The following is a 13145-nucleotide window of genomic DNA, read 5'->3' on the forward strand; positions in this document are numbered from 1 at the left end:
CACCCATATGGTAAAAGGTTCTTTAAATGTAATTGAAACAGGATCAAAACACAACTACTTGAATGCAAAATTTACAACAATATATAATATTATTAAAGTTTATTGAAGGAATGACTGCTTTTCAATATAGGTAGTATTTCATTAAAATATATACTTTGAAAGATTTTCTACAAACACCACTATTACATTCACACCACAGTTACTTTAACAGTCAGCTGCTGAAAGAACAGCTGAGGAGATCTCATTTGACTTTTTTCCATTTATAGAAAACAGCACAGAGGTTTTATCTCACTAGAAAACGTAACAGCTGTGTCTTCCTTTAAACAATAAATGACTCATTTCTATATAACACATAACATCATAAAAGGTCTAATGACACACACAGAAGCTATCTGCATGTGCCCTGTTTTCCAGATCATTGCTTTAAAAAGTGCTCTAGCAAAAACAAACAAACAAACAACTCTATGAGGATAAATGGATTAAAATTAAATACTTGGAATAGTATGTGCTGAACATTTAGCAAAATTATGAGATATGAAAGCTATTATTTGGAACAGAATTGCTTTTTCTTAAATCTATCAATAATACAGCCAATATGCATACATACAAAATGTTCTATATATGATGGTATTTCTGTGTTGCAAATCATTAAAGAAGTTATGGAAATTTAATTCAAACATAATCATTATGGGAAAGTACATCACTCTATATAAATACATGAATACTAGAAATTGAGCATTAAACTGCATACCTCACACTGCCCTGTGTCAGACAGTAGTCTCCATGTGCAGAAAAAGAGGAGGCTTACTTTTCTGACATAGTGCTGTTTAAAATGGCAAGCAGTGTCTGGTCCTGGCAGCCAAAGGGCAGTACAAAAACACAGAAGCCATGAAGTTATAAAAAAATTGGTGGTTACCTGCCATAAAATGGTGTCTGAAACACCATGGCCGAATTTGTGTTGTCAAGGAAGGGAGAAAAAGGACAATGCTGAAAGCGGTGGAGGTTACAAGTGTGTCAAAAGGCACTGCCATGCCCGTTGTGCGGAGGGACTCCCAGGTGCTCCCAGGGGCACAGGGAGTTCACAGGTCCCGACCAGGGGGCCTGCAGGGGGCAGCGCTTCCCGCAGCGCAGCAGCTGCACCCCGTCCGGCTGCCTCAGAGGGCTCTCCTCCCACTGCTTACACAGACAACACAAGGAACGCAAAGCTCTTACGTGTACAAGGTTTTTGAATAATCCTCCTTTTATGAAATAGCCTGAGGACTTATTATATAATATTTGCCTGCTCTTTAGCTTAGGCATGTTCTTTCTCTGCTACTACGATATTTCTAAGTTATCTTCTACAGATACAGCAAGAACTGAGAGTTTCGCGCCCTGCTTAGGAAACAAACTTGTGCCAATCTAAATCAGGTCATTACTTCCCAGAGTCCCTGGAGTGTGAATCCATCCTTTAGCTTCTCTATTGCAAGTCCCAGTTCTTCTGAAAAAACAGGCTCGCGGTCGTGTTGCTTTTTGAATACATGACATATGAAATAAAATAAAGCAAAAGGCACTTTTTAATTTCATAATCCCATTTTATCAACATGAATTTGATAGTATGAAAAAGTATATCCTTACCTTGTTTTCATCAGCAAAATAAGCCTGCAAAGGAAAACAAAAAAAGAACCTTTGAAAAAGAAGTCTTAAAAATCACATCTGCTAATAATTCTTTGGTGTCAAAACTGTAAAGGGTAGATCTTCCACAATAATCCAGTCTGTATGGGTTTTACTTTGATGTTAAAATAATTTATGAAAGTGTTTTAACAAGAGTTTCTGTTTTGGATTATAGATTAGATACCACTGGATTATTTTTCATTAAATACCAGTCTTTGAATTTTCCATCATAATAAAGATTTTTTAAATGGCAACATTTTTGTATTACATTTGTTACACTGACAAACACTTTATATGGGAATATTGATATGAATTCAACTAAAAGCATCCTGGTATTTTTTTGCCTCATGTACACCACTTTTTACTATTCAACATCAAGAGCTATCTTAAAATGTATAGTATCAAAATTCAGTTGACATCATAGTCAATCTAAGAACAGAACAGAGAGTAATGGAACAACTCAACAGAGATGTGGGAAAGAGATACCAGCTTTCCTATTCTGTGTGGGTGGAAATTAAGGCTAAAACTTAGGGTTATCAGATCTCTGAAAATATGAAAATATCCACACTCTAGAAATTTCTGGATCAGCAGGTTCTAGATCTTATTTACCAAAAAGATCCCAGTCTTTCTTCAGCTGCCCCTGTGGACTGGTGAGGGGCAGCAAAGAAAGTGCTTTCCTGCAGTGTCAAGTATTGTGGAATATTGGTATGTAGCTGCTCCTTGGGTCACAGGCAATCTGTGTCTCCTACAGCAACAGCCTTCTAACCATTTTCAACTTCCAGTTTTTGTTTGAGAATGTACAAAGCACAGTTACTTAATTCAGGTGACAGAGACAGTGACAGAACAAACAGATCTCCATTTAAGGAAAAGGTATGTCTTCAAATGTGCTGAAGACTGAATAAAAACATGCAAAAACGAAAAGAAAGAAACCAAAAAGCTAGGAAAGAAGGAAAGGAAAAACAAGAGCTTTTATCTGTGTTAGTAAAAGCCTGCAAAATTAAAAGGAGTGGAAATAACACTCATGCTAGACCTGATAATTTACCAAATTTCAGAGACTGGTGAAAAAACATGTCAATGGTCAATTGATCAAGGCTAACATTTGAAAACATGTGCCATCTACCCTTGCAGTCAATCATTTTAAATATCTACTACTATTTATTTTGAATAATAGTTTGTTCTTAAATTAAAAATTCACACATGGAATAAATTCCTGTAATAATCAGGATGTTTAATAAAAGGCATGTAGATGTGTTTTAAATATAGAAAGTACAGTTGCAGCTTATCTTTAATAGAGGATTACAGCTGTACATTGCTTAAATCTGAATAACCAAACAAGCATGATTCTATTTTTCTGTTTTTTTGTGGAGCCACTTACCACAAAAGCATCTGTATGTTCATCAGCTTCTATTTCCACATCATCTGGAACCTGCTCCACTGTTAGGTCTTCAAGGGGTTGAGGCTACAAATTATAACACTGTATTAATTAAATTCACATATCTAGTATGTTTAATATATTATTGCTAAAACAGTATTTAATTTAAAATAAATAAATGAAGTACCTTTTCTTCCATTTCATAATCCACTCCAAATATAGGATTAGCTGAATAAACTTTGTGAAGTGAATTGATCTCTTTCACTGCCTCCTGTAGTTTCTCTACAGGGTCTATTTTAAAACCAAGTACATATCCTCCACTCTATATAATAGAGAAAAAAGACAACATCTGTTTATTAGTCTTATTTTTTAAACATTTTTTTCTCCTTGATAGATATTTCCAGTTTAATGATAGCAATTTTCAGCTTGCTGAGAAAATTTGAATCATGGGTGAAATTAAAACAATGACAATGCTACTCTGTGAGGTAGATCAACTTTTAACTGTTAGCCCATTCTATAAAAGAGGAACAAAATCCTTATACAGAAAACCACCAGCAAACAAGGATGGGACAAATTCAGAAGTGATATTAATGGTTTATTCCCATCCACTCAGCAAATGTTGAGTTTGATATTATTGATGTTATTAAAGGAGCTTTCCGATACACAGAAATAATGAAAATATTTAAAGCAGTAGTCTTAATTAAGTACAGAATTAATTAGATCACCAAGATAATCTGTCAGAATACAGTACATTTGACAGTTACAAGCTAGTCATGCTGGCTTACTGTTGCTTTGCTTAGAGAAACTGTAACTCCCAATAGCCATACTGACCATAAAATACACTTCAAGCAGTGCAAAGAGAACTTTAAGTTTTCAAAAGGCCACATAGAAGGAATGCTCTTATGTAACTTAAAAGTAGACCATGACATTTCAGAATTAGAGAAATATTGCATATTATAAATATAAAAATATTGCATATAGAGAAATAGTGTATATATGTATATTAAAAATATAGTCAATAGAAAAAGGCTATTTAAGCTTCTTACCTGCTGAGAACTCTCTATCACAAGTGCCAAGCCAAACTTTGAGTCTCTCATTTTTATTGAACGCTAATGGTAAAGAGGTATAACACTGTTAAAAATTTTGTAATTACTGGATAAAAATCTCATTATTTCAGTTTGTTTTTTTTACACTGTAACAATTACAATTACTGTCTCTGGAATCTTGGCTACCAGCATTCCCTCCCATTTACCATTACAAATCTGAACCCCTTAAAACCTCAGGGAAAAGTGTTTTATTAGAAGTGGTAACAGTAAATTTCTGAACATCAGGTTCACAGATTATTAATCCCAGTGTATGTAGGTGGCATGAAGCATCAGAGTAAATACTAAAAAAAAATTGAAATACAAGCCATTTTCAACACCTGTACCTGCCCAGAAAATCCCCCAACTAATCTGGACAGAAGAGGAAATATACCCTGTGGTTGATGCTGGCCAGACTAAATTCCTCTCTAAATGAGGGTTCTGAAATAAAATACTGGTAAACTGGGAGTTTTAACCAAAGACTTATACATATGTTGTTTCATTTTCAAAATGGTTGTTGTAAAATACTTACAATTTGTAGATATGGTATGCTGACATTAAAGCTGTCGTTCATATTTGCATGCCAAACTATTCTCACATTAGTAATAAAAAATGTTCCCAAATTCCCCTATTAAAGAAAAGCTATGTTAGAATTGCTTTAAGTACGGAGCTTTTTTCCCAAAGATGATGATTACTGCTATCCATTTACATATTAAGCAAGGTACAGCTGCATAATTTATTCACTAAAAGCCTGTTGAAATGTTTCTATTGATTGCAAGGAAGTAGGATCCAATCTTTAAAGGCTACCAGAACCTCAGCAATGAAAATAGCTGGGAGTACCTACTACTGCAGCAAAGCTGGATCAAGTCACAGCCCAGCCAACCTCAAGGGAATACATGAAGCATCTGAGAGCGTTATTAACTGTACAGATCTGGAATTGGCATAAAGCGTAAGTATAATGGCATGTGGGTTAAACTTAGGTAATTGAGGAGATGTGTGCCAAGGAAATGTAGAGGAAAGAACTTTTTAGCTTGTCAGAATGGATCATATTTCCATTCTGGACTAAAATTGCACAGACAGAAATATCAGCTCCTGTTTTGTTTCACTGCTCCGGGAAATGCTTGCAACTAGTGCCCTATAAAATAATGTGTTTTCTATTTTTATCTTAAAGTTTATTTTTTTTTAAAGACACAGAATCCTTTCCAATAATTTCAATTTTCATTAATAAAAAGACAATATAATCTTAATACTGTTTAGTCAAAGCTGCATGTAAACACACAAATGTTCAGCAGAGCACTTCAGAAACATGATTTTCTTTCAGTATCATACAGAGCTTTAGACTCATATCTTTTTAACGGAAATTGTGTATCTAGTTCCTTGCATATTACCCAGATCATGTAGACTTAAGGCTGTCAAAAGGAGATTTTGTTGTAGTGAGTAGCAAATATATGGGATCATTTTCTCTCCATGCATCAGCTGATGAACAGTATTAAGAGTAATTCCTTGGAAGTTACAAAACTATAGGAGTACAATTGCTAGATGAAAGCTGAAACATTTTAACTTTTCTGTAGTCAATGTATTCTGATTCTTTACTATACCTGGTCACTTGACAGATTCCAAACTCCATTGACTTTATCATATATTTGTTCTTGTGGTAACAATCTCAGTTGTTTGTTTTGAATCAATGCACTTCTCAGCTTCAGATCACGATACATTTTGGAAGTTTCATAAGCTCTGCAAAAAATATAAAATACATATTAGTTCATACGTAGTTCAGTTTTTCTACTATTTTTACTTTTTGCTTCAGTACAAATATGAAATGTATATTTTCAGCTTTTCTTATCACCACACTGCACATAATGAGTACTATTAAAACTTTTCAACACAATTAAGTATATTCCAGCTTTCCTTACTGAAATTATCTTTAAACTTAAAACAGTTTTAATGACTTTTTGATCTCCTGTATTGTTCATGTCTATACTATTTTTCCTTTTCCTTAAGACAGTCATCACCCAGCCGCTATTGCAAAGCATAAGTTCTCTAGATCCCATGCTATACATAGCATGGACATTAACAATCCTTTATTTTTCAGTGCCAGTTAAATCACAAGCACAATCCAATATATATGTCAGTGTTCTGTAGCTCTTGAACAGATACCCATGGTAATATATTAAGCACAACGTGTTTTGTAGTCAAAGAGTTCTGACCAGGATTTAACTCTTCATTTCCTTTACATGGTCTGAAAATATGGGAAATTATTGCAGACAGAAATAGTAGCTAGAAAATGCAAACTGAAATTAGTTCCTTTATACTCTTATTTGTTCAGTTAGTTTATAGACATGAGGTGTATAAATTGTGATCAATAACTAGAATAAAAACACATTAATTTTCATTATGTGCAGTTATGTACTAAAACTTGTGATCATTCTTACCCTTCCTTCCAGAGATTGTTCTCTTTTGGGAAAGTTTTCTGAATCTTGAATATGGATAATCATACACTGTGTTTATCAACAGTTGTAATCTCCTGTATTTGAATCCTTGATCAAACACTATTTTAAGTACACTACCTGTGCACAGCAATAACTGAAGTGAAAAGTCTGGGACTTCCAGGAACAACATTGGTAAAAATGAACTCAAACCGAGTATTGTTACATTTAGTCAATATATACAGAGCTTCTGTCTGCCCTCGTAATTTCTGTAAGGAAAAAATTAAATTTTACATTTGGGCAATATAGTAGCTTGATTGTACAAATAATAATAATCTTCAGTTACTGTCTAAGTTATTGTTTTAAACAGTGTATATGGAAATGTAATCTTGATTCTACCACTATCTACTGCTTTCTTCAACTGAACTTATTTTTCTTTTTGACCAACTAGCAGTTCCATCAACAGTAAAACTAATGCAGCCTGTCTGCTCTAAATTTGCAATATCATGACTGAAACAATATTTTTGATTTTGTTATTATATGGTTGTCCAGGAAATCTACATCATCTTCCTGCTAGCTCTTTGTGGCAAGTCAGACAAATAGCTTCACACTTGCATGCAGTTCAATTTAGACTATGTATTTGAGAGGTCTCCACTTTTGAAACAAAACTTTTGTCACTATTCTATTACAGTTCTTGCAACTAAACTTTCAGATTATTGTTGATATAGTGCAAAAAGTATAAATATAATTACAGCTTCTTTTTATTATTTTAAAAGTATTTTTTGGAACTTACTGAGTTGGCAGTTCTTGTAGTTATATTTATAACACAGTTGTAACCGACAGCTTAAAAGTCAAGGGAGAAAAAGGAGAACAAGAAAAGTAACAGTCAAAATTACAAAGTATATTACTGAATTTTGTAGCACAGCTTTAGCTGCTATTTATGAGAATTATACTTTGTGATTAATGCTTTGGGTCCTCATCACAAACCTGAAGACTAACTTTAGTTGGAAAGGATCTTGGGAGGTTCTTTGGTCAAGTGCTGCTCTGAAACCAGGACCAACTCTGGCTGCTTAGTGTACAGTCCAATCCAATAAATATTTCCACAGAAGGGGACTCCACACTGAGCACTGGAAATAATTTGCATAAAAAGTAACTGCATCCTGCCCTGTTTCAGCACATTAAATTAAATATGGGCAAACCTCTAGCTGCTCATACAGTTTTAACTCATACTGTTAAAATGAGAAACTTACTCAGAGTTTACAATACTAAAACTGGAAAGGCAGGTACTTGTGGGGAATAAAGAGAAACGCAGAATGTGAATAAACAGGTGGGAACAAGAGCTACAAGTAAAGCAATGTATAACCAAGCTCAAATTTTTGTTTCTAAAAAACCAAATTAATCCCACATCCACCAAATAAAAAATATGCCTGAAGAACTCTTCAACTTATTTTCTGAGAAATTAACACTGAATATTGAATATTACTATTTTGCTATGAATTATCAGTTCCTATATTATAAAGAGTTTCATTAGTAAAAGTTTATTTCAGAATTTACAGAGCAACACAGCTATACTTCAGTATTCTGTACTGAAATCAATACTTTGTGAATGAATAGCATGCCACCACAAAGAAAACAAAAGGTAATACTTACAGAGATTGACTCTGGGCAATGACAGTGAGCGCCAAATGATCCGCAAATTTGTCACAAGCAATTTGCCTAGAGATAAAGACAGTAGCTATTTTTAATGTAAATAAATTCCATTAAATGAAATATTCTGATACAACAGAATATTCCTTCCCCTTTACAGGAAAAAGAAGAAAAGCACAGGACACCCCACCAGAAAAATCACTAAACACTTAAATGCTTAAAATGCTAGCAAAGAAAATCCAACAAGGAACAAATGAAGCAACCTCTAATATATACCAGCACTCCTCAAAATCAAACCAAGAACCATTATTGATTTCAATCCAGATGCTTACAGTAAAAATGCAGACACAATCAGTGCAGAACTGCTCTGGGGAGGAGAAGTGGAAGGCAGTGAGTTAACTATCACAGCAGTATTCATGAATAACCTCACCCCTTTACCATATGCAAATTTACTCCATTCTGTACCCTGTAGAGCAGCACATCCAACCCCCTGCAGGGTCATCTCAGCATGCCGGCAGTTTCAGCCCCTGCCCACTACATATTCCTTACTAATTCAGTTAAAAATAGGGTGGGGCAAACTGAGCACTAAAGAGGATTACAGCAGAACAGCATCACACTGTTTATAAATGGATTATTCCTACAAGGCCTTCAATTCTAAACCAATTCTGAGACAAGAATCACCTTCCTACAACTTTAAGAAAACACTCAGAAGCAGATCTGTGAAATAGGCAGGATCTCTTCTGTGTAACAGAGCACTGATACAGAGTTCAATGGAAAACTGACTGGGTTTTCATGAACCTACACAGGTTAAACAGCAGAAAATTTACGATTTCCCCGAGTATGCAATTACCTCTGTCTCCATTGTTTCCTTTGGTATCTTCAACAGACTCTAAGCAGTCTATAAGGACCTCTCCAGGTCTCATTTTCATTTGTCTAGAAAAAGGAAAAATAATTTATCTTTCAAAAATAATGCCATTTTTATTTCCCTGCCTCACTTTCCTGCTTTCTGCTCAGTACATCATACAGTGAAAAATCCACACATACATACAAATAAACTTTGCATACCTAAAATTATCACTGCATCTCACACATAAAAACTATTAATGTTTATTGTTAAATTATAACATTAAATAAATGAATAATTATGTAGCAAGTGTGACCATGAAAACTATATGCCAAAATAAGGACAAAGTATGTGGAAATTGGAGGAAAAAGCAAAAAAAAAAACCAAACTCACTTGCGTTCACATAATTTTTAGGGGACAGAGTTTATTGCCTCTTGATGTACTTTCAGGTCATAAGGAGTGGAGCTAGGCTCAGGAAAGAAGAGATTCCAGCAAAAGAAATATCAGATGTATAAGGACATATGAAACGCTCTACTAAATTTTCCACAAAGGGTGTGGTTTAGTTTTTTGTTTGGTGTAATTTTTTTGGTGACGTCTTCTATTTATTTGTTTATATTATTATTTTGCTTTATTTAACTGATCTAACAACTTAATTACATAATAAGAAATGCAGTGCTAATTTTTGCTGTATTTTAATCGTATTGTCAAAAGCGGCCAAAACTCTTCATGTATGGCATGACAGAAACAAAATCTATTATTAAGACACGAATTTCGTGAAATACTGCACAACCATTGCCCCGTTCCCTGATAAGGATGTCAACTCCACGGCAGGGGCGCCGCGTCCTGGTAACCGTGAGTGCCACCGTCCCCGCAGCCACACGCCTTCAGTTTGGTTGTACTTCTCAGTCCTAGAAAAGCTCAGCTGGGAGAAGTATATACCCTTCCCTCAGTCCCCCAGTGTGCAACCTTTTGCTTTGCTTTGTTTCGTTGTTATATATTGAGAACCGGGAGTGGACCCCACCGAGCAAGCACTACCCGCCCTGTCCCGCCCCGCTCCCCCAGCCGAAGGCGCTCCTCCGCTGCCGCCACACCGGGGCGCTCCCGGCACACGCTGGGGCGCTCCTGCCGCGCACCCCGCCGATAACGGCGGTCGGCCTCAGCCTGCGGAGGCAGCGCACGGCCAGCCGCATATCGGCGCCGGGCGGGCCCGAGTGCGCCGCTGTGAGGGCAGGGCCGGGTCGGGACACAGACACTCACTGCGGGGAGATGTCAAAGCGGACATCCCTGTCCTCCCACAGCACGTCGAGTACCCCGCTCATGGCCGCCACCAGGCCCGACGAGTCCGCGCGCCGCCCTGGCAACGGGCTTGAGGGGGGAAGGTGGGCCCTGCCTCGCGCTCCCGCGGCGGCCGGGATTGGCTGCGGCGCAGCGCGCGGGGAGCGCGCGCGCACTGGCGCCCGCCCTGGCTCCTCCCCCGGCTCGGCTGAGGCGCTGAAACCTAAAATGCGAGGAGCCCTCGCGTTGTCGGTAACGCAGCTTTGAGCCATGGGGGTTTGCGGTGCCGGGTGTTTGTTTGGTGGTTTTGGGTTTATTTTAAAATAGTCGAGATGTGCCATTTTTAATTTGGAATTACTTGAAACATGTATCCAAATTTTAATTGCATTGCCCTACCACTTTCAAATTAAAAAAAAATAATACTCCGAATAAGAATCATAAGAAAAAACCTTTCCCTTTGGTAGTTCTTTCCCTAAAGCTTGTCCCTGGGTTGGCGAGGACCCCATTGCACACACCTGGGAATGAACACAAGCTGGAAGAAATAAAGCAGCGGGCGGGAAGTGCCTCGTCCTCGCTCTGGCCCTGTCCGGAGAGGGGCTGAGCGTTCTGGAGCTGAAAGGGTGGAGGGTGTTTCGGTTGAGGCCAAGCTCCGTTTTTTGTTGATACGCTTTGCTCAGGTTAAATAAACAACCAACACCACACCACACAAATTCAACTAAAAATTATCAACGAGTTTCATGTACTGGAGTGCATAATCTGAGATGTTTGGCCTTATTAATGGCTGTGGCAGAAATCCAGTTATCAGAAACGCATGACGCAGTGAGTGTAATTTAGCTGTGAGGTAAGTTTTTAGTCCTGTAAAGGTACCATTATCTCTTTCCTGTCCTGGCAGTAAAACCAGGAATGTTTTATTCTAAAGAAGTTTTAAAGTATATTAAATAACAGGAAATGCAATTTATATAGGCAGATATTAATGTAAAAAGAAATACCACATTGGCAGGCAAAAAACTGTGCTGTGCTTAATGTTTTAAAATAAGTTTAAATAGTTAACTAAAGAAGATGAAAATATTAAAATGCATTTAAAAGTTAGATTTGGCTTTCAGAAGAGAAACACCTTGGAAGGACCATTTTAGATATGAACTAACCCAACACGGTAATGCCAGTTATCAGTACATTTACTCACAGAAATCTGTGGATGTGTTTTAACTTTAGTAGTCATGGATCTTGGCTAGCTGATAAAAACCGAGGAAGGTTTACTGAAAAAAAAGGACAAAATGTACCTGTGATGTGTTTATGAAAGATGGGTAACTGAACCACCTCACTGTCTTGTGACCCAGAAAGCATATAGGCCACAAGTTGATGCATTTGCTGTATTTATCTTTATTAAGTAGTATTTTGCATGTAATTTGGAAGTTGATATTTTGTGCTTTAAATAGTAAAATACTATTTGTGAGAATAGTTTCACTTAAAAGAAGTGAAGTTTTCATTGCAGAATCCATGCCAAATATCAGATTTCCATAACAAAGGGAAAAGAACTTACAGAATGACCAAGGATTGGTTTCCAAAGCAATATATGTAGTTTAAAATAAGGTCTAGTTAGTGATTGTACAATGATAGTATTTTAAGATCTTGGTGAAGGAAGGGCAATTGCTGTATCAAATGCTACCCTGATCTTACCATACCTGAGTAAAAAAGGAAATTTTGTACTCTTGATACTTTTGTTATCTACTATTTTGTTTTCATCTCTATGTCATATAATAAATGCTAAAAGCATTAAAGTATGCTTGCATAGGTACACATTTTGTTTTAGTTAGTGGGTATATGACTTCATAATGTTAGCATTCTAGAAATTAATTTGTTTGACTTTAGATACCATGCTGGATACTTGATAAAAAAGCCAAACAATCAATAGCTTCAACCTTATCATTTTTAATGCTGAGACTAATTCCTATCTCCAGAAAAAAATACACAAGCCTGCCTACATTCCAGTTCAGACTCAAAGCGGTTTGCATTTCCATCACAGCCACCATACCAAAACTGAGCACAAGCATTGGCTTGTTTATCGTAATACCATCTGATTGTATAAACACGGCATGGCCCTTGATCTAGCCTTAGCTTGCACCGGAGGTCCACAATACTTTCTGAAATTAAAAAAAAAAAAAAAAGAATAGAAACCATTCAGTTTGTAAAAGTCAGTTGTATTATATAGATTTTACCTTTAAAATTCTTACTTTGTTTTATTTTTTTCTGCTAATCTTATACAATAGTTTAAGATTAATTTTTAAAACTAAAGATGTAAATATTGAAGCCAAGTTACAAGTGCATCTTAGTAGTCAGATAAACTGTTCCTTTACTGGCATGATTCTAGTAATTCCAGAAATAATCGTATTATGGCTCCACATACAAAAAGAGCAAACAAGATATGATATTTTTGATGTTTTGAAATATTTTTTTTTGAAATCTGATTATGTACAACCAGTCTCATGAGCAAACTGAAATTGTAAGCCAAAGAGATGTGAGCTAGTTGTATCTGCTGTTTTTACATCTACTGCATCCTGCTGCTGTATGTTTTCCTTGTTGTGTGGGAGAAAAGACATAAAAATACTGAGAAGAATATAAAAATCTTGTCTTGCTTTTGTAAGGTATTTGTGCTACTTATCTAATAAAATGGTAGTAATTGTGTAATAAGTTTGAATTTAAAACTCCTACAGATACAGAGAACTCTAACATACTAATCTGGTCTCACTTTAATTTAATTTATTTAATACCATGAGATAGAAAACAGTTTTCTATGCAGTTTAATGTTGTGACTAAAATTTTGTCCTTTGCAACTGGTATCTTGTCACTTT

The 13145-nt window shown here is 36.2% G+C and overlaps 2 protein-coding genes across 4 annotated transcripts in view; both read right to left on the bottom strand.

The window, feature by feature from the left end:
- Positions 1–84: 84 nt before the first annotated feature.
- BBS5 (Bardet-Biedl syndrome 5) lies at positions 85–10426 on the bottom strand. 2 transcript variants are annotated; one of them, XM_015634845.3, is made up of 12 exons: positions 10279–10426; positions 9028–9110; positions 8181–8246; positions 7324–7373; positions 6672–6799; positions 5703–5838; positions 4637–4732; positions 4069–4131; positions 3210–3344; positions 3026–3109; positions 1615–1638; positions 85–1505 (listed from the first exon to the last, which is right to left on the bottom strand). In XM_015634845.3, the coding sequence occupies exons 1-12, from the start codon at positions 10338–10340 to the stop codon at positions 1404–1406; spliced, it is 1029 nt and encodes a 342-aa protein (XP_015490331.1). In that variant the 5' UTR covers positions 10341–10426; the 3' UTR covers positions 85–1403. The 2 variants fall into 2 exon arrangements, with proteins under 2 accessions (XP_015490331.1, XP_015490332.1); XM_015634846.3 differs by lacking the exons at positions 6672–6799; positions 7324–7373; positions 9028–9110; positions 10279–10426 and adding an exon at positions 8510–8694.
- A 772-nt stretch (positions 10427–11198) lies between these two features.
- The window catches only part of LOC107207541 (collagen alpha-1(XXVIII) chain-like), a 34050-nt gene continuing 32103 nt past the window's right edge, over positions 11199–13145 (bottom strand). For both annotated transcript variants that reach the window (XM_019007493.2, XM_015634841.3), the window contains one exon: positions 11199–12437. In XM_019007493.2, the coding sequence (XP_018863038.1) occupies positions 12238–12437 (200 nt within the window). In that variant the 3' untranslated portion in view covers positions 11199–12237. The remainder of the gene's footprint in view (positions 12438–13145) is intronic.

Source organism: Parus major, chromosome 7, assembly GCF_001522545.3.
Source record: "Parus major isolate Abel chromosome 7, Parus_major1.1, whole genome shotgun sequence".
NCBI classification, from domain to species: domain Eukaryota; kingdom Metazoa; phylum Chordata; class Aves; order Passeriformes; family Paridae; genus Parus; species Parus major.